The 19,881-nt window shown below is 45.3% G+C and overlaps 1 protein-coding gene across 8 annotated transcripts in view; it reads right to left on the bottom strand.

Moving 5' to 3' along the window:
• Positions 1-8,989: 8,989 nt before the first annotated feature.
• The window catches only part of Dlgap2 (DLG associated protein 2), a 757,651-nt gene continuing 746,759 nt past the window's right edge, over positions 8,990-19,881 (bottom strand). For 6 of the 8 annotated variants that reach the window (XM_006508783.4, XM_006508781.4, XM_030243530.1 and 3 more), the window contains 2 exons: positions 18,766-18,918; positions 8,990-15,926 (listed from right to left, as the gene is read on the bottom strand). In XM_006508783.4, coding sequence (XP_006508846.1) covers positions 15,708-15,926; positions 18,766-18,918 — 372 coding nt within the window. In that variant the 3' untranslated portion in view covers positions 8,990-15,707. The remainder of the gene's footprint in view (positions 15,927-18,765; positions 18,919-19,881) is intronic. The other 2 variants (NM_172910.3, NM_001145965.1) reach the window with 1 other exon arrangement.

Raw genomic sequence — 19,881 nt, 5'->3', positions numbered from 1 at the left:
AGAGGAATGGATACAGAAAATGTGGTATATTTACACAATGGAGTACTACTCAGCTATTAAAAAGAATGAATTTATGAAATTCCTAGCCAAATGGATGGACCTGGAAGGCATCAACCTGAGTGAGGTAACCAAATAACAAAAGAATTCACATGATATGTAGTCACTGATAAGTGGATATTAGCCCAGAAATGTAGAATACCCAAGATACAAGATACAATTTGCAAAACACAGGAAACTCAAGAAGAACGAAGACCAAAGTGTGGACACTTTGTGCCTTCTTAGAATTGGGAACAAAACACCCATGGAAGGAGTTACAGAGACAAAGTTTGGAGCTGAGATGAAAGGATGGATCATCTAGAGACTGCCACACTCAGGGATCTATCCCATAGTCAGTCTCCAAACGCTGATACCATTGCATACACCAGCAAGATTTTGCTGAAAGGACCCTGATATAGCTGTCTCCTGTGAGGCAATGCGGGGGCCTAGCAAACACAGAAGTGGATGCTCACAGTAAGCTATTGGATGAATCACAGGGCCCCCAATGGAGGAGCTAGAGAAAGCACCTAAGGAGATAAAGGGGTCTGCAATCCTATAGGTGGAACAACAAAATGAACTAACCAGTACCCCCGGAGTTCGTGTCTCAAGCTGCACATGTAGCAGAAGATGGCCTAGTCGGCCATCATTGGGAAGAGAGACCCCTTGGTCTTGCAAACTTTATATGCCTCTGTTCAGGGGAATGCCAGGACCAAGAAGTGGGAGTGGGTGGGTAGGGGAGTGGGGGACTTTTGGGATAGCATTTGAAATGTAAATGAAGAAAACACCTAATTTATAAAATACATCTGTTCTGAAAAAAAAGATTTTATTTATTTTAAATATATCTGAGTACACTGTAGTTGTCTTCAGACACACCAGACAAGGGCATTGGATCCCATTACAGATAGTTGTTAGCCACCATGTGTTTGCTGGGATTTGAACTCAGAACCTCTGGAAGAACAGTCAGTGCTCTTAACTGCTGAGCCCTCTCTCCAGCCCCATATAACTGATTCTTATTAACGTCCTACCTTAAGACCAAACACAAATGTGTAGTAAGTGGGAAACCACAGTTTTACACACTTTTCCACTGTACATAAGACAGCTTTGTCTCTCTACTACATCCTCTGCCTCTACATCTCCGTTTTTTGTTCTCCTTTCTTTCCCCGGTGTGTAGAATGGTGCAGATGGTTGGCTCAAGCTAATGGACTCAATGAAATGGCTAATGATGCAAAATGAGATCAAAATCTTCACTCAGAGAGCAGGGGAGCCTATGTGGGGACTCCAGGAGGTGCACAGTACCATGTGTGTACCCCAAACATGCATCCCTGCCAGGGTAACTTGTCCCTGTGCAACAGCAGAAGCAGAGAGCCTGTCCTTCATCAGTGCCCATTGGTGAGAATTTTCCATGTACAAAATAGCAGGGAAGAGGTCGAGATGTATTAGTTTATGTGTGTGTTTTGTTCCTCAAGCAGGTTTGTATGATGAAGTCCAAAAGTCAATGTTGGTGACATGCCTTGATTACCCCTTGATTAGACATGACACTGCTTCTCAACCTGTGGGCTTTGACCCCCACAGGGGTCACATATCAGATACTCTGTCTGTCAGATATTTATATCATGATTCATAGCAGTCACAGAATTACAGTTATGAAATAGGAATGAAATAATTTTATGGCTGGGTGCGGTGGTTTGAGCATGATTGGCCCGTGGAGTGGCACTATTAGGAGGTGTGACCGTGTTGGAGGCAGTGTGTCTCTTTTTGGGTAGGCAATGAGACCCTTCTCCTAACCACATGGGAGCCACTCTTCCCTTTTCCACCTTCAGATGAAGAGGTAAAACTCTTAGCTCCCTTTCCAGGACCAGTCTGCCTGGATGCTGCCATGCTCCTGCCTTGATGATAATGGACTGAACCTGTAAGCCAGCCCCAATTAAATGTTGCCCCTTATAAGAGTTGCCTTGGCCAGGGTGTCTCTTCTCAACAGTGGAAACCCTGACTAAGACACTGGGGCTCCCCACAACATGAAAAATTGTATTAAAGGATTGCAGCATTAGGAAGGCTGAAAACCACTGAGACAGAGTCTCTCACTGAATCCAGAGCTCACTGACTAAGTAGGTTGGCAGGCTGGCAAGCTCTGGAGATGTGTCTCTGTCCCTTGTCATCTAGCTTTGGAGTTACCGGCATGCATACACCACCACACTGAACTTTTACACGGGTGTGGGGGGACCTGAACTCAGGTCCTTCTAGATGGATGGGAGCCACTTTACTGACTAAGCCCTTCCTGGTCAAGCTGCTGTTTTGAGATATGATCTCATGTAGCCTAGGTTGACCTTGAACTTCATTATTGCCTTGAACTTCATTATTGCCAAGGGCAACCTTGACCTTCAGCCTCCACTTCCCAAGTGCTGGAACTATAGGCTTTCCTCACAATACTCAGATTACTGCTTAGTAAGAGTTAAAATGAAAAGATTTCAGCCATTCCTTACTCTATGTCTCATACTTATTTTCTTATTATTCTGTTGTGAAACAGACTTTCTATGCCAATGCTTGCCACTTCCGACAAGTTACCAGAGATAATAAATATTTCATACTCGGCAGGCAGCTATGACCGGCAGCTTATATAAAAACCAATCATATTTAGAAACACAGTGTTTTTTTTTTTTAAATTCCTGCTTATTCAAGATCTTTGAACAAAACCCCAAATAAAGATAAAATCGGCTGATGTAATTAAATTATTGCAGTTCCTGTTTCTGATTGTAGCAGAAGCCCAGGCAGAAGGAAATCTGTGGCTTGGGATGTTGGCACAGTGCCCTCTTGTGAGAAGTCCTTGGTGTAGCAGAGGGTTTGTTTTTGTTTTTGTTTTGTTTGTGTGGGTATGTGTTGTTGTTTTTTTTTTAAACTTGTACCTGAAGTTAGTGGTTCTCAACCTTCCTAATACTGCGTGCGACCCTTTTATACAGTTCCCCATGTTGTGACCCCCAACCATAAAATAATTTTCTTTTCTACTTCATAAGTGTAATTTTACTCCTGAGTGGTGTCTCCATTCCTAAGAGCATCAGAAATATGTGTTTCCCCCGTGGTTGTTACCCATAGGTTGAGAACTGCTGTAAGTTCATTATTCAGGGCTCAAAATTATCCTTAGACATCTGATAAAATGTTTGACTTCAGAAATAAACCTGTGGCCTGGGGCAGTGGCACAAACCTTTAATCCCAGCACTCAGAGGCAGAGGCAGGCAGATTTCTGAGTTCAAGGCCAGCCTGGTCTACAGAGTGAATTCCAGGACAGCCAGGGCTACACAGAGAAACCCTGTCTTGCACCCTGCCCCTCCCAATAAAAAAGGAAGAAAGAAACTTGTTTCTGAGTTGCTGGCCACTCATAAATCTTCCTTACACAGATGTCTTGGTGTTAGTTTCTTAATTCCAATGAAGAGTTCCTGCGTTATTTCTTCATGATTCTATTTCTTCACGTGGGAAAGCCCAGCCCAGCACCTAAGAATGAGCTGGGGGAAGAATGAACCTCAAATCCAGTTTCCTGCCTCATCTCTGAGAGCTTCCATGGATCATGCTGTAGACAGAACTGAACTAAGGATATTAACACAAGCAGTTGCTAGTGCGGCTCATGGATATAAAGCCTTTAGAAAATTCTGGAGTGTCCAGAATATCTCATGCAATTACATCTTCAGAAATATATTTATTAATTCCAGGAAAAAAACAAGTACCAAAAAAAAAGAAAAAAGAAAAACAAACAAAAAACCAAAAAACCCCCAAAACAACTGAAACCAAATTAAAAAACCCACCTTTCAGATACAGATTAAATAACTTACTGCACTGAAGCTTTTGAAAACAATTATATTTACTGGAAGCACAGGAGTCATTGAAAGCCTGGCCTAGAGTTCCTTCTTCCTCAGGAAAGAGGGAGCAGTCCCAAGATGCATCTGAAGCTGTGAGCAGCAGCCCATGCCTGCAACCCTATCATTCTGATGAGGCAGGAGGATGTCAGCCTCAGACCAGCCTGGCTCTAAGGTGAGACACTATGCAACTACAAAAGGACTAGACATTGGGTTCTAGATGTTAACAAGGGAGTCTGAATTGGTCATGGTAGTCCTTCCTGTAATCTCACCACTTGGGAGGCTGAGGCAACACCAGATGGGCTTTCCTAGCTGTGGCAAGTGTGTACTACCAGCCTGCTCTACCAAGGACTGCTTTCTAGGCTGTGCTTGCTTGTACTGAGGTAACGCCGACAAGGCCACACCCACTCTGGGATAAAGAGTAGGTGTCCTTCATGGTAATAGTGGGCAGCCAAGGCCTAGTGTCCCTTGGCTGGGACACACATCCAGAGCTCACATGTGTGACATCTCCCTTGGCTCTGCCAGTGCCATCAGACAAGAAATGCAGCACCCTCTCACCTTCCTGGGCATCAGGAAACCCCTACTTTGTCTGTGGGCATCCATGGCCATTGCTGAAAATGGCTGTAGCTGACATCCTGACTAATACTAAAGAGGCCAGCTGCACTTTACAGACCATCCCTCTGGGGTAAACTGGCCTGAGAGGTGGACTGACAAAGCAAGCAGGCATAGGTTCTATCTGGACACTCCTCTCTAAACAGCGGGCTAGGTTTCACCTCCTCCAACAGCAACCAAACTTAGCAACTATTCAAATATCTTCCTAGGGTATTTGGACAAAAAGACTGGAAAGGCTGATCCAGCCTGAACTGCTTTGGGAGGCATAGTCAGTAAGGCAAAACTATGTCCCCGGAAGAGATTATGGGAAGAATCCCCTATTTAACATCTTATGCCTATGTATGATTGGATGTGCATATGATTAAAATCAGATGCATTATGGGAAAGACCATGTGCAATAGGGAAAGGATTCTATAACTTGATCTTATCAATGACAACAGAGAACCACCCTCACTACACCCCCAATAACCAAACTCCTCCTTCCCTTACTGGAATTCCCATAAAGGCAACCCCCCCCCCAATAATAATCAGGGCCCTGCTGTCTACTTCTGCATGACAGTACATTCTTTTCTATTGCTTTGCTTTGAATACAGTTTCTATGCACTTTTCAATCTGTGTGGGATTTTATTTCCTTCCTGAATAAAATGCCAACCACCTGGAAACATCTGGCCCAACCAGATACCTGACCTCAGTTAAGACGCCCCATGCAGGGTTCACGATTTGCTTTTAAACTATAGTATTTTTAGTATAGTTTTCACCACACAAAAGTTGTTTAAAATGTTTATTGACTCAACAGCAGATACTCAGGGGAACTAGATCTGTGCATTCTTTCTGACCAGGCTCTGCTGAGGTCTGAAGAACACTGCACATGCCCCCAGGTTCTCTGGACTTAATTAAAGTGAAGAAGTAAGAGAGACATAAACAGGAATTCCGTGATTGCTTATTCTAAGGACATTCACAAGGAGATCACAAACCAATTAGCCAAAGCTTCCTGCTTAGTGGGGTGCACCGTGGTCACCATCAGGTTGAGTGACACTTTGCAGCAAGAGGTAGGAGGAGAGGAGCCCACCTTTGGAAGGTGGGGATATAAGAGGAAGCCTTTGGGGGAGCTTCCTGAGCCCCGGGCAGTAAAGGGGGAAGAAGGATATTTCTCTCAGAGTCAGGGCAGGATCCTGAGATGGGTAGACAGAACACTCTGGTGACATATTACAGCTAGGATATAGAGGTTGGAGGTGCAGGAGAAGGAGCCATGCTCAAACCTTCAAAGTCCAAGAGGCACCAGTGCAATATTTCAGATCTCAGGCGCTGCATGTTGGCAGTGACTGGGATCGAGTCCAGTGGAAGCTGACACTTTGTGAGCCCGAGTATGATCCCAGTATGTATGGTTGTGATCCAGAAGCCAGGCTCCTGAGAAGGGCACAACACCTGCTTGTGTGTCTGCCTGCCTCAATGCAGAGTCTCAGTGCCTGAAGCCTTGAGGCTTCAAGATGGGCCCTGTGTTAGGAAGGAAGAAGGGGGCTGGTGAGTTGGCTCAGCGGGTAAGAGCACTGACTGCTCTATCGAAGGTCCTAAGTTCAAACCCCAGCAACCACATGGTGGCTCACAACCACCCGTAATGAGATCTGATGCCCTCTTCTGGTATGTCTGAAGCCAGCCAGTGTACCTACGTATAATAATAAATAAATCTGGAGCAAGCAGGGACTGAGTAAGCAGTGTTGACCGAACTCTGTCCTAAAAATTCAATTCCCAACAACCACATGAAGGCTCACAACCATCTGTACAGCTACAGTGTATTCATATACATAAAATAAATCTTTAAAAAAAAAAAAAAGAAGGAAGAAGGTCGGCGAGGCCGTAGAGAAATGGTCCGGTCAGACCTCCAGAGAGCCAGAGGAAGAGGCTAGCTATGTTGAAGAACCTCCTTTTGGGCTTTTCAACACAAGAATGTCTGTATTTGCAGAGGCGTGTATAGCTGTCTTTGTTTACTTTGAAGGTTCTTCTTTCTTCCATTCTTCTCCACCCTTTTTCTTCTACTCTTTCAACCCCCTAACACCCGATAAAAGAGAAAAAAAGGATAGAGAGGAAAAGAAAGAGATCCCTGAATAAAGTCAGGGGTGGGAAAGGGCAACATTATCATTGGACTACTCCCTGCTGAACGAGTCTGAGAGTCATCATCAGGATATCTACTTTCTCCTTGTTGTTGTTTCTTCTTTGCACATGACAATTTAACGAACCATGACCAACAGCAACTGACAACCAACAACAACCAACCAACCAACCACCAATCAATTACCCATCCCATCTCTCAGGGCTCTAACATTTCTACACCCTCTGAAAAGTCCCCACAATTCCCAGTGTCACACAATTGCAGAAACTATCTGCATCTGGCAAAATCACAGCCCTGCTAGAGCATGAGGCAAATCACAGTCAGCTGCCGTGGACAGTCTGAAACAGCCCCATAGCCCACACCTGAGATTAAAATGAAACATATTCTTATAATATTTGTGTAAATTCCAGAATTCTCATTACAGGCTGGGAAATTGAGGAGAAGGTGTAGAGAAGACCCATGAGGTGGGGGCTGTGCAGTAACGTGAGTTTATAAATGTGGTCTGCATCTTTATTTAATCTTGGCCATGCTAAATGTGTTGACATAAGATTGAATTTCTCTCAGTATAAGTTCTGAAAGACTTTTCCAGTCTCATGAAATCATTTGGAAATGGGTTTTCATCTGTCTCAGACTCTTAATTATTTAGGCAAAAATCTATGCAGTCAATTTTAAACTTCAATGAAGGCTGCTGAGGAACACATCTAAGAACTCACTGAGGCGCTGGGCTACAGAGCTCAAAACCGTGAGTATGCTCTGAAATCTTTTCCTCTTTTCCTGAAGCATGCTGGTGAAGTGCTCTCCACTTAATTAAGGAGCAAGTAACCATCCTCAGAGCGTATTAAGTGACAGTAACTAGAGAGCTCGCAAGAAAAAAAAACTAATATAAATAAGGGCCTGAAATCCCCAGAGTCCTTGTATTCACATGGCAGCTCATTCAAAATGTCAAATATCGGAAATGAGCTGAAAACTTTGAAATTGCTGCAGGTGACATTTTCTAAAGACTGCCTCTTGCGATGCTTCTTTTATGTTGATAGATCGTTACCTGGCTTGCAGCTTACATGTGTGATATTAGCACTCAGGATGTTGGGACAGAAGGATCAGGAGTTCAATATCCATCCATCCATCCTTATATATGTACATATTTATATTATTTATATATACTTATATGTATAATCTATTACACACATATGTACACACACACATACACACACTTTTCACTAAAATAGATTAGTTCTACAAAAGAATTGAGTAGAAAGGTCAAGGAGTCTCTGTGACCTTTCTTTCTTGTCTAGTGCCATTTCTAGTGCTGGAAGAAAAATACAGAAAATGCAGCGACAAAAGGCAGCCTGGGGCACAAAAGGTACACTCTAGCTCACAATTCCAGGTTGTAGTTCATTACTGAGAAGGAAGCATGGAGGCAGAGCCTTGAAGTAGCTGGTCGCATCACCTCCAGTCAAGAGCAGCGAGGAATGAATGTACACACAGCACTCAGCTCATGGTGTCTGCTCTTTCCCGTCCAGGAGTGAAACTGAGAATGGTACTGGCCTGGATCTTCTCACCACAGTCACATAAGCAATTGAACAGAAGCACTGGAAAAGTGAACTCCATTTCCATCCCTTAGGAGAGACCCAACCTACCTCTGGGCAACTTGGGTCTTCCAAAGCAGTGGAGCCTTTTTGTCGTTCTACACAAAGGCCTTGGTACTATGTCATCAGTCCCCAGCCCTGCCTCACTGTGCCCAACATGTATGGGCCTTTGTGTGATCCATGTCAGTTCCCCCTGTAACTCTAAGGTGTGTGAAACCTAGTAAGTAAATACTACAGCATTGACTGACGGATCCCGCTGATCCATGACATTTTGCATACACATTAAATGCACAGCATTGAGGATTGTCTAGTTCTTTTTATGCATGTGTATGTGTGTGATATGTGCACATGAGCATGTGTATGTGTGTTTGCATGTGTGTTGGGGGTATGTGTACATGTGTATTCATGTGGATGACATCAAGAGCTTTTTTTTGATCAGTTTTCACTTTATGTATCGAGGCAGGATCTCTCATTTGAAGCCAGAAATCACAGGTTTGGTAGTCTATTAGCTAGGCCTAAGGTATCCCTGGTTTGGTAGTCTATTAGCTAGGCTGCCTGGGGTATCCCTTGCCTCTGCTTTCTAGGTACTTGGCATTCATATGATTGCTATAAATATGACCTCAGATCCCAAAGTCTTACCCACTGACCATCTCTCTAGCCCCCAATTCATCTTAATGTATATACACAGGATATTTAAAATAATAAAATATATAATGGAGGAGGAGTGTAATTTTTTCTTATATAAAACTCTTTGATCTATATTTTCTGAATTTAAAACAACACAGAGAAACTTACTCCAGTAAAAGTAAATATTACTTTTCTCCAAAAATTTAATTGCAGAACTATTTACAGGAGGTGAATATTGGCAATACAGACATCAAATGAAAGAGGTGTTATCATAAAAGATTCTGGACAATGGTGTTTCCATAGTCACCTAACAGTAAAAATTAAAAAGAAAAAACCTCACAGAGGAAAGAAAACTTAAAAAAGTAATCTTTAAATAAAAATGACTTAAAATGATGACCGTCATTCTGACAAATTATTGATGAGAAGGAAGAAACCCGGTTGGCAATGAGAGATACATCAGATAGGATACGGCATGCTGGGAAGAAGGGTTTATCAAAAGAACCCGAAAAGGCATGAAAAAGAGACTTACATAAAGTGGTTTAGTCCTGGTGAGGGTAACTCTGTACAGTTTGAATATTTGGCACTCTGTTGATCCTTGTCATGGGTATTATCTTATATGTATATTTATTTATATATGTATATATTTATTTATATACTTTTAACCTTTAACTAAATCGATAGTCTCCTGCTCTAGCATTCATTGAGTCCCTATAGGAGGCATTAAACTCAGTCTTTAGGCCACGCCTGGGTTTTGGCACACAGTATGGAGGGCGGGCAGAGGGTTGTGTCTCTATGGAAGGGTACTTGGCCAGAGGTAAGTGACTATTGTTGGGAAATAAGCAGCCCAATTCTCGCTGCTCATTAGGGGACACCTTCCTGAATGCAGCAAACCAATTGAAAATGGAGGGAGGGTGACGATTCTTGTGGAGCCCTTTGAAGGTGACTAAGTGTCTGAGATGGCTGGAGTTGGGTGGAGAACTAGGGTCATTATCAAGTGGCTTCCTAAGGTCCCACAGTCAACCTTGGCTTCTGTCCTGGAGCTTATAGACGTGCATCAGAGTCCCCCCATGGAGACCACTGCTCAGAAGATAAATGCGTACACGAATCCTACCACCCCTTTCTCTAGGACCGCCTCTCTTGTACCGCACATGGGAAGTCTTGGAGCCCAAGGCTTTCAGATTCAGAGCACCAATGATTAAGAGTCTCCTAAAATCTAAGAAAATCGGGAGGTAAACTGCTGTTACCTTGGTTAGTTAGTGTGTATACAAAATCTTTCAAAAAGTAGTAGTTTTGTAGGTAACTAACACGTCCTCTCGAAAAGAAGTCACCTGTCAGATGTTGAGACGGAAACAAGGTAATTTTTTTTTTTTTTTAACAGTGGATCAAAAATACCAGGGTTCGGACAGCAATTCATAACACAGTGGTGTTTTTTTTTTTTTTTTTCAGCGTGGCGAGAATGGAAAGGTTTCTTCTCAGAGTGTGTGCTCATCTCTGCAGCGGGTCGGACAATGATGGCAGAGCAGGGGGCTGGGGATGAAGTCCGCACCTCTGCAGCGACTGCGCTGCAGGTCTGAGTCCATCTGTGCTCTTCACATGCGCATTCCTCTGTTTCCCGGCCAGGATTGTTCTCAGACCACTTTACCATATTGATAACATCTGTCCAGTTCATCTAGGAGGGGCTGAGCTGGCAAAACAAAACAAAACAAAACAACCCAAAACATCACCTGGCTCTTGGTGGTGGTGTTGAGTCTTGTTCATGGAAGAGTATAGAAACTGAAGTCAAGGCCAGTAGGAAAAGAAGTTCCTGGCTATTATGTTCTGTTTCTGTGCCCTTCTGTATCTCTTGTTTTGACCTCCTGCCTAGGCAGAACAGGACTCCAAAACAAACATCCCTCCTTGTACTGGTCTATCTCTGCCAGCTTCCTTCATGGGGGTGGGGGGGCACAGCACACCGAGGCACAGATCCCAAAAGACAATACACATTCGTCTTAGACCTCTAAGCTCACAGATGCCAGAGGGGGTGTGTCACCAACCCTCACATTACACCTGCCTTCAAGGGAGGTAGGAACAGTAACACTAATGCCACGTCATGGAAGAGAAAACAGGAACCTGACTCAGGGCATGTTACTAGCAGTTGCATTCATCAGTTCCGGCAGCTTGGCTGGGCCTCGGGGCTCCTGGTGCCTTCTTCTTGATATCTTCTTAGCTTCCAGCTGCCACTCTGTGTAGAGGCTCTTAGCCTGACTGGGAAGTTCACCGCCTCCAGTTTGTTCCCCTTGATCACAGGAGGTACACGGAGCAGAGGCACAGGGATGCTTTCCACTGATGTGGTGTGCTCAACTCACAGCAGGATGTGGCACAAAGTTCACTCCTCACCATGGTAGCTGAGGCCAGAGCTAACTGGAGGCCATCATGGTCTTGATCTTTTAAGTCCATTTCCTGGCTTTAGAAGCTCAGGTTCGATCCAAACCTACTTAGAAGTATAAATGGTGAGTGAGTGAAACTAAGAACTCCTTCAGAACGTCCAGCGAATGCAGTTTGAAAACTATATAAAAAAAAATGATAGCGGTAACCATGAAGGTGGTGATACGTTAAATTTGCAGTAAGAATATGAAAGATGCCCAAGACTGGAGGAGAAAATGTCTGGGCAATGAGTGTGCAGGAAAGCATGTGACTTGGGGAAGTGTGTCTGTGCCCTGGGCTTCAAGTCTGAGGCCAGTGGGCTGAACATGGGGCTTAGGTGTCTTCTTATTGCTCCAGACAGCCAGTTTCCTTCAAGATGCAGCCCCTCAGGGGATTGCTGCCCCCGCCTCTCCAGCCTCTGAGGGAGTTCCTGTCATCAACAGGCACAATCCTGCTGACGTGTCAGCCTGAGTCTCTCTGACAAGCTATTTATTTGTCAGCTTCTGTCCATGTGGACGTCCTGTCCTGGAGCTGTGGTCAGAGAACCCTGAGCAAGATGACTGACAACATGATGAAAGCAGCCGAAATCTGACCTTCATACTCTCCGGAGGGTGACTGGCTTCCAGCCCATCAGAAACACAGGAAGGCTGGCTCACTCCTGATTATCTCACAATCAACTGCAAAGTCCAGTCTACGCCACTCTCCTTTCACCCCATCTCTGCTGCCAAAAAGTTCTGGACCAAGGCTGAATGTGACAGTGCATGTCTGTAATCCCAGCACCCAGAAGAAAGAGGCAGGGCAATTGCACAATTGAGGCTAGCCTGTACTACACACAGTGAGACTCTGAAAACACACACACAAAAATGTTTAGCCCAAACCAGACAGTTGTTTCTAAGGCAGGGAGTTCTAAGACTACTACAGGCACTTGGGCCGTGTGTCTACAATGTCACTCACTGTATTTCCAGTGAACTCTCATCCTGGGGTCCTGAGGTTGGGGTGTGTAGTGAGCAGTCAGAGGCACCAGATTTAAGTGAGGGTGCTTGCTCGTTATGCTAACAAAAGGCAGAAATCAAGATGGGGTGAACTGGAACACACACCCCAAGAAGCGGGGTCCATTGTATGCCCTGTGCACTACTGGTATTAGTCTAATCGTAAGTTGGACATTTCCATAGCTGGATGACTGCCTCTACTTTGCAGCTTCTCTTTGTGTGTGTGTGTGTGTGTGTGTGTGTGTATTGTTTTGTTTTGAGGCAGTCTTAGTTATAATTTGTATTTTTCCCCCTACGGATTTACTTGTGCTAAACAGTTGAAGTCTTCAGGTGTAGTTTGAAGCGAAAAGTGTGGGCATTTTCCTTTCAACAACGAGGCAATTTCTGGGTATAAAACAAGTTGGCTCCTCTCTACACCATTCTGGACTGGTGACTAAACACCTGGGAACGATCAATTCTGGTGGCAACTGTCTTCCCACTAATCCCAACAGGAACAAATGGCAATGCTCAGGAAAGTACATGGAAGATCCTCCTCTTCCTCAGCCACATCTGTCCCCCTGGCCCTGCACCCCAGCGGGCCTTCAGTCCTTTCCCACCATTTTCCATAGGTCAGCACAGTAGAGTCCAGATCAGCCTGATGGAGTGAGGAAGGGGTTCTGTACTGGCGACACTCAAGTCTCTCCAGTGGATGGTGGCATCTCTAGGGACATAGGTGTGCTGTTATAGGTAACATGGGCTGCACTGTGTTATAGCCTGGTCTTGTATCTGTTTTTTTAACTTCTATCTTGTTTTGGATGAGATCCTAGGGCCACAGGAGAACTCCACACCACGAACCTCATGAAAGCGATAGAACTAAAAAGAAGCTGGAGGGACCAGCTGTTTGGCTCTGCCTGGACGATGCAGTACACACATGGCTTATCTTCTTGTTCCACAACAGTGTCACACGCATGAGACCTGAAGGTATTGCACTTACAAGGGGAGGGGATTCAAACAGTTAACACTTCATCAGAACTAGCAGCAGGTATTTGTTCGGCCATTGAATAATTATCTTTGGAACCTAGTGAATCAGATGGGGCACTTTTTTTTTCCTACTTCAAAAGAGGGGGCCACCATGCAACTCAGGGAAGAAGACTTGCTCAACTCGGGGTGGGGGTGGGGGTGGGGGAGGGGGTGGGGTGTCTTTAGGCCAAGGCTTTGGGTCACATTTGGATGAGAAATGAGTGTAGACAATGTAGTTAACCAAAACCTAGTAGATGCTTTTGTTCAAGTTGGGTCCATAGAATTTGGGGTTTATGGCAAATGATGATTGTCTAATGTTGCAATTTGCTTCTGTGTATGGCATGTATGTTTGAGGAAATGATAGGAAGGACTGCCGATGTCCTAATGGGTATGGGCAGCAGGGACATTTGCATTCCACATTTCCTTCAGCTAAGGGATGTACGTCGGTTCTGTTTTCCTCTGTTGACGTCTAAATGGCTCCTCTAGGATACGCTGCTTTCGGAGTCTGAAGTACCCGTGCTTTCAGCAGCACCCTTGTTTGTAACTTGGTGGCATGAGTCCAGGAGGAAGCATCATTATTGTACACTATTCAGGGTTTACATATTTATTTAGGTAGAAAATGCTTTGAACACTCTGGGGAAATAGGGTTTGGTGATAGAAGAATATTTCGGGAGTTATTATTTTTTTTTTTTTGCATTTTTAAAGGATATACATTCGTATGATTTTTGCTTCCAAATATATCTTAAGGCTGTTTGGTAAAATATATACCAGTTACAAGGCTCGATTTATAGGGTTTTGCTATTACAGGGACTTCTTAACTACTCAGCTTTAAAAAAAATAAAATGAGTAAGACGTTGAGGCTTGTCATGCTGTAACATCAACCGTGCCCCCCATGCGGAATGGAATGGAGAGGACGAGGAAGAGGCCGGTGTAGTCCCAGTAACGCCCCAGCCGCAAGGCTGCCTCGCTGGGTACCCATGTGGCAACCAGCGATGTGGTCAGGTTGCAGATGGGGGCACTGGGGATGGTTTAAAGTGCGAGTCACAGGGAGAACACAAAGTGGTATAGGCTGTCGAAAGCTTTCTGCCTATGGCTGAGCACGCAGTGCTCCTTAAAGCAGTGAGAGGCGGAGACCTGGGGTGGGGTGGGGTGGGACCCTGCCTATACGTGACAAACAAAGAACTCTGAGATCAGGGCTGTGGTGGGCAATCTGACCACTCTTTGTAGCGTCTGAACTTCCATGCAGAAGTCATAGAAAGGAGATCTTAGCTGTAAACATAACTTACACAAAACCTGCTAATCAGAGCCTCTCTGTCCCCTCAGAGTTTGACTACTGATTATCTTTATTAAATTCCACAGCTGGCAATCACCATGCATGTTCTCTCTCTCTCTCTCTCTCTCTCTCTCTCTCTCTCTCTCTCTCTCTCTCTCCCTTTTCATGTCTAACACAGGCAAGAAATATATTCTTAACTTCAGCAGCACTGCATAGGACAGAAGAATTCTGGAAAAATACAAGCATCAGCTAACTTTGCTTCTTTACCATTTTTTTTAACTGATATACTTATCACTCACATTCATATATCTCATATGGTTTACAACATCACAACTGGCTTCTGAAACAAGCAAACCCCTTTAAAGGTACCCTGGGAAGTCAAGTTTGCTAGCAGTCTGAGAATGCACGTAACATATATAAAATGTCCGTGTCGCTTAAGCAGCGAGGTTGAAAGGAAATGCTGTGTGTGTAATGGTTTAAGTTACCAAGGGATAAAATGACCATGATAATTTCTTAGTTTTTGTTTTTTGTTTTCCTCTTTGTATGCTCTGGGCTCTGAGCCAGAGCTTTCCACGGGCCCCTCTCTTAGAGGGACATTCACCTTGGCTTTCAATGTAAACATTCTATTCTAGATCTTTTTTTGGGGGGGAGGGGGTTCAGCCTTGACATTTCCTTTTAGAGAACCACCTGGTGGGGACCTTGGATAAGCCCTTTCCTGTCATCACAACGTCAGCCAAGGAACTTCCTGTGGCGACAGGACCCTTGAGGACAGCAAGGGCAGGGGGCAGCTAGGCTGGGGAGAGTAACTCAGGTGAGAGGGAACAGGTTTGTCTGTCTTTCCGGCCCTTCGAGTTGTAGCACCTTCCACTTGGATGTCTAATGCCTCTCGAGAGTGGGGAGATGCACCTCTAGTTATCACACAATTTATAAAAATATAAATAACAAAGTGAAAGCTAGGGTCCATCTCAAGAGGCCACTTGGCAGCCCTCTGAGAACAGGGACGTAAGTCAGGGCTCACCAAGCCTTTTCCTCGGAGCCGATGTCCTTCAGAGTCATCTTGCTATGAACTCGGCAAACTAGGAATTGGAGCATCCGTCCACTGTCCACAGTGCAGAGAACACGGCAAGGGCGAATCCGGTGGAGGGTGAGACAGAAACTACCGGGTAGGCAATAAACTGTACAAGCATTTTGTGAAAAAGAACAAAACCAGGCGCGTGTGGCCACCTCTGGTCCTCAGAGCCGCGTCTGGGCCTCAGGGATGTAGATCTCGATGCTGTCTGCCCTCTCCGTAGCAGAGTTCTGGCGGAACGAGGCGGCTCTCTTGGCTGCCATGAGCCGGCGCCGGGCTTCCTGGCGCTGTCTGTCTGGCAGGTCCAAGGACTTTTCCCTCGTGATGGGGAATTTCCCCTTGGGGGGCTTCTTTGGTATTGGAGGGGGGATCTTCCTTTCTTCCTGAAAAGCATCACAAGTCAGAGAAGGTCAGGGGAGGTCATGGGGAGGTCACAGAAGTAAGTGGTAGGACATCTGAAAATTAATCAGGGGGAGGAGGTCTGGGGAAGGTCAGAGGGGAGCCCAAGGGCAAAGTGGAGGCAGTTGGGAGAGAGGTGAGAAGTCATGGCAAGGTCAGGGGGTCATGGAGAGTCATGAGGAAGTCAGAGGGAAGTGGAAGAGAGGTCATTAGAGGTCAAGGGAAGGTCACAGGGAAGTCAGGGAGGGCCAGATACACTGAGTCCTGGAGCCCCATTCATCCAAGTTCCCCCTGACTTCCTGGCCCTGAAGACACTGCCAAATTCACCCCCATTGATGCCCAATGGGTCAGCTTCATCTAACTGCATTCACCTTTCTAAATTCCTCATTTTCAGTGTAGGCTGAGGACTCTGGGGCAGTGTCTACGGATAAGAAAGTAAACTGCATCTCAGCACAGATACGCCCTTAGTGCTGCATACTGGAGCTCTCCCTCGTCCCCACACTTACTGAAGCACCATCCTACTTGAGTATTAGTTAGCAATGTCTTGAGGGAGTGTGGAAGTGGTCACCTGATTTTTATGTGGCAGGATGCAAATTCATGAAAATCATCTTATATGGACAGGAACCCCAGGGATCCCTCAGCTAAATTCTCAATCATGAGCCTAAATCCACATGGACACATGGACTTTACTGTAAGCACATATAACTACATATATGTGTGTGTGTATTTACACATAAATATTTCCCTTAGCTTTGATTCTCAAATAATTCATACTTAAAAATATATGCACCTCCAGAGAGATAACTTAGATAAACCAGAAATATGTACAACGCAGAGGACTTGTGACTATTTCATAAAGGCCTTGGACTCCTGAAGGCAAATCTGGACCTCTCTCAGATACTGGAAGACTCCCTCCTAAGTAAAGAGCTCTCATCTGAGTCTCCATGGTTAAGCTGTGTTTGGTACAGGAAGCAGGGCAGTGTGTGCCCATGCCCTCAGTGGCCCCTGATTTTGGAAAAGGTGAGAAGCTGTCTCGGTATTTGGAATTTGTTCCTAAGGCTAGACGCCATTGCATACCCTGGCCTCCCTGGTGTGCCTCTTAGACTATTCAGAAATTCAACGTCTCCATGAAGCTCTCATCTTTCCTCTTCCTCCTTCAGTAGCTCTGCAATATATATCTGTGAGAAATGGACATTTCTTGTGAGCTCCCTTTCCAAGGGGCTTCAGAGCCAGCAGGCTGCACTAGAGGGACAGGGAGAGATAGGAACCTTGCAATCTTCGCACTCCATCCCCAGAAGCACCTAGAAGGGACAGGCATTTCTTTACGGTGTGAACCTGTCCTTACAGTGTGAACCTGACCTTACGGTGTGAACCTGCCCCTCTGCATTGGCGTGAGTGTCTTGAGCAAGAACATACTTCCCAGGAGACCAGGTCCGTGTGGGCTTCTTCTTGCTCTCGGTACCACAGGAATTTAAACTTCAGGGGCTGCTGTCTGCAGGGGGGTTACATGTCTGTTTACATTATTCCATTCGTGTGCCTTCTTCGGGTAGTGTGGGCTTATGTCTGTGTTCCACATCCCTCTTATTATCTGCTAGGAGGAGTCTGCTCGATGTCCTCAGGGGCATGTCAGGCTGGCGGCTTTGAGCCTCACTAGCCACCAGCACTGTGTGAGGAAGCCCAGACAGTGAGCACCCTCACTGTCTTTCCTCCTAAGCAGCAGCTACACAGTCTCCCTCATGCAGTAAGTGGTACTTCTCCAAACGATTATGGATCTGTTTGCTCTGTAACTTGACTTTATTTCATTTTGAGACAGAGTCTCCTGATTTATTTCAGGTCTCAAACTTACAAACCCACTTTGGCTTTCCACGTTCTGGGAACTCAGGCATAAACTACTACCACATCTAACTGGAATTTTAAATAAAAGGACCACATTTATTTAGTGAGCATATGTATGGATGATGCATGTGGGTGTACATGTGCCACAGTGCACTGTGTGGAGGTCAGAGGACGATGTATAGGAATTAGATCTCCCACCATGTAGATCCTGGGACCGGCCTCAGAGCATAAGGCTTGATGGCAAACACCTTTACCCACTGGGCCATCTTGCTGGCCCCATTAGCCGTAACTCAATTTAATGGACTATATCTGTCTAGAAAATTCAGGCCATTATTAGATCTCTAGGGAGCTTGTAAGTCGACACATGCATTGCTGACTTGGACTGCCTTCCAGGGCTCTCCTGAGATGATGTCACCATGCAGCAGGAGCCAAATTCAGACTTAATGCAAATTTTCAGCCTATTTAAGGATGATGAAGCTCCATCAGAAGACCACACCCTCAGACTGCTCCGAAAGGTTTAAATGCAGTCACGCCCTTAGCTCCCTACATGTACCAGGTAAAGTGTATTTGGATAGAAGACAATTGTCATCTTAGCCAGACCTAAGATCTTACCTGTGGGAGATCAGCTAAATACAATCCAAACAGAAGTTGGATGAAAATGAGCCAGGATTTATCCCTGGAGGAAACGAGATTAGAGATGTAGGGATCTTTCCTGGTGTCTCTGAGATGTCTGTGTACCGGAGATAGAGCAAGACACCCACTGCTATTCTCGAACCTAGGATTCCATTCCTGGCCATTTGTGTATGTGCTTGCAATACCCCTCCTCCATCACACACACACACACACACACACACACACACACACACACACACACACACACACAATCTGTTCCTGTATTAAATGTGGAGAAATCCGCTATCATCTGGTACCGGAGCAGGCGCCAGAAGCCTACAAGCTTGGGACCACCGCATCACATGACTGCATTACCTTTCTTTCGGGTGACTCTATTATCTTCCAGTCATTGAGCTTCAGCTGGTGCAGCTCGTCAAACTTCATGCTGACATCTTCCACAGACAGCTGCAGCATATCCCAATAGCCAGCTAGATCCTGTGAGGTGGGTCTTGGCATGGCGCTGGGGTCCTGTGGAAACACAGGGACATTATGGGGGGGGTGTCTATTCTTTCTCCTTTAAGTCACTCAAGGAGAAGCCCCACACGTTTGAAACAAGGCAGGAGATTCTTCCTGACCACCTCAGCCCAGGCACATGCCAGTGGCTTACAAACACGTAGCATATCCCTTTAATGCTTCAACTTGAAAATCCTGGGGGGCGGGTAGAATGTAGCTCAGTGGTACAATACTTGCCTAGCATGTACAGACTCTCTGGGTTCCATCCTTCAAATGGTTTGCAGCTCAAGAAAGCCATAGAGCCATGTGACTTAATCAGATGGGACGGATTGCCCTGTGGGTAGGCCACTAGGATTATGGCCATTTTTTTTTTCATTGTGTTTATTTTGATGGGTCCTAGCTCTAGTTCTGAGGATTAAGCATGACTTCAAAAGGTAATGTGATTTAAGTTTTCTCCCATGGAGAGTCAAGTCAATCTCTTGAAGGAACAAAAGACTCAAGGACACCCCCTCCCACTTAACTCAGCCTGTCCAAGGGGTGCCACTCCACCATCCACAGGCAGAACCTGGGCTTCTTCTCAGCCTAAGACGAACCTCACTTCTGCACAGTGTATGGTCCAATTGGCTCCCTTTTTTTGAATTATTTATTTTATATAAATGAGTACACTGTATCTGTCCTCAGACACACCAGAAGAAGGCATCAGATCCCATTACAGATGGTTGTGAGCCACCATGTGGTTGCTGGGAATTGAACTCGGGACCTCTGGAAGAGGAGTCAGTGCTCTTAACCGTTGAGCCACCATCTCTCCAGCCTGTTTCAATGGGTTCTTACTGTGACAGTTAAGCACCGATTCTGTGTGTGGTTACCTAACTCAGTGTGAGGCTGGCTTATTCTGTAGAGTTACACAATCAACATTTGTCCAAAAGTGCTTACATTGTTCACATTTCATCAGTGGTCTGGGTTGAACATTGTTTGGTT

This window comes from Mus musculus, chromosome 8 (assembly GCF_000001635.26).
Source record: "Mus musculus strain C57BL/6J chromosome 8, GRCm38.p6 C57BL/6J".
NCBI lineage: Eukaryota > Metazoa > Chordata > Mammalia > Rodentia > Muridae > Mus > Mus musculus.
This window is presented reverse-complemented; position numbering and strand designations above follow the sequence as displayed.